At 64.6% G+C, this 625-nt stretch overlaps 1 protein-coding gene across 1 annotated transcript; it reads right to left on the bottom strand.

Annotated features, from left to right (window-relative positions):
* Positions 1-6: 6 nt before the first annotated feature.
* On the bottom strand, positions 7-621 carry LOC107735092 (pro-neuregulin-2, membrane-bound isoform-like; the record flags this gene model as incomplete). Its single annotated transcript, XM_016546893.1, has 1 exon — positions 7-621. A coding segment is annotated over one exon (606 nt), but the record flags the coding sequence as incomplete, so codon positions are not given.
* Positions 622-625: the final 4 nt, after the last annotated feature.

The raw sequence follows: 625 nt of genomic DNA, 5'->3' as shown, positions 1-625 counted from the left end.
TAGGTGGCGGTCTCTCTAGTGGGGTGCATTGTCCAGTTTGGAGCGTGAGTGCGTCAGTCTGGTCTGTGTGTTGGCGCGAGACCCGTGCCGCCCGCTCTGGGCGTGAGAAGTCTGCGTGTCGGGCACGGGCCTGTAGAGGGTGACGGGCTCGGCGGCATTCATGTTCTGCATACTGAGGAAGGGCGTGCTCTCACCTTCCTCCACCTCTGAGTCACTGTCCGACAGGCAGCTGTGCGAGCCTAAGTCCCGGGAGGGCTGGTAGCCGCGTGGCGCCACGTGGCCGTTGAGTCTGGACCTGCGCCAGTGCCGACTGCTTCTCTTTGGTTGCTCCATCGAGGAGAGGTACTCCTGGGTGCTTTCGTACTCTTCCTCTTGAGCCAGCCGGTAGGGGCTGGAGGGAAGGCTGCCAGTGCTGTCTCGCAGGTAGCTGCCACGCTGCTGCTGCCGGTAGGGCTCGTGGCCCCGCGCCTCACGCAGGGGCACCTGGTAGCGCCGTAGCAGCGGCTGGTCCTCCTCTGGTGGGTAGGGAGCGTGGGCTGCGGGGGGCAGAGACATGGCGTGGCTGGCGTTTGGAGACGTTATCTGGAAGGTAGGCACCTGCGGGGGCAGTGAGTAATGGAAGTCC

The sequence above is a fragment of the Sinocyclocheilus rhinocerous genome, unplaced genomic scaffold (assembly GCF_001515625.1).
Source record: "Sinocyclocheilus rhinocerous isolate Xijiao unplaced genomic scaffold, SAMN03320098_v1.1 C35775749, whole genome shotgun sequence".
Lineage (NCBI taxonomy): Eukaryota > Metazoa > Chordata > Actinopteri > Cypriniformes > Cyprinidae > Sinocyclocheilus > Sinocyclocheilus rhinocerous.
The sequence above is the reverse complement of the archived record's forward strand: the minus strand, read 5'-3'. Positions and strand labels throughout refer to the sequence as shown.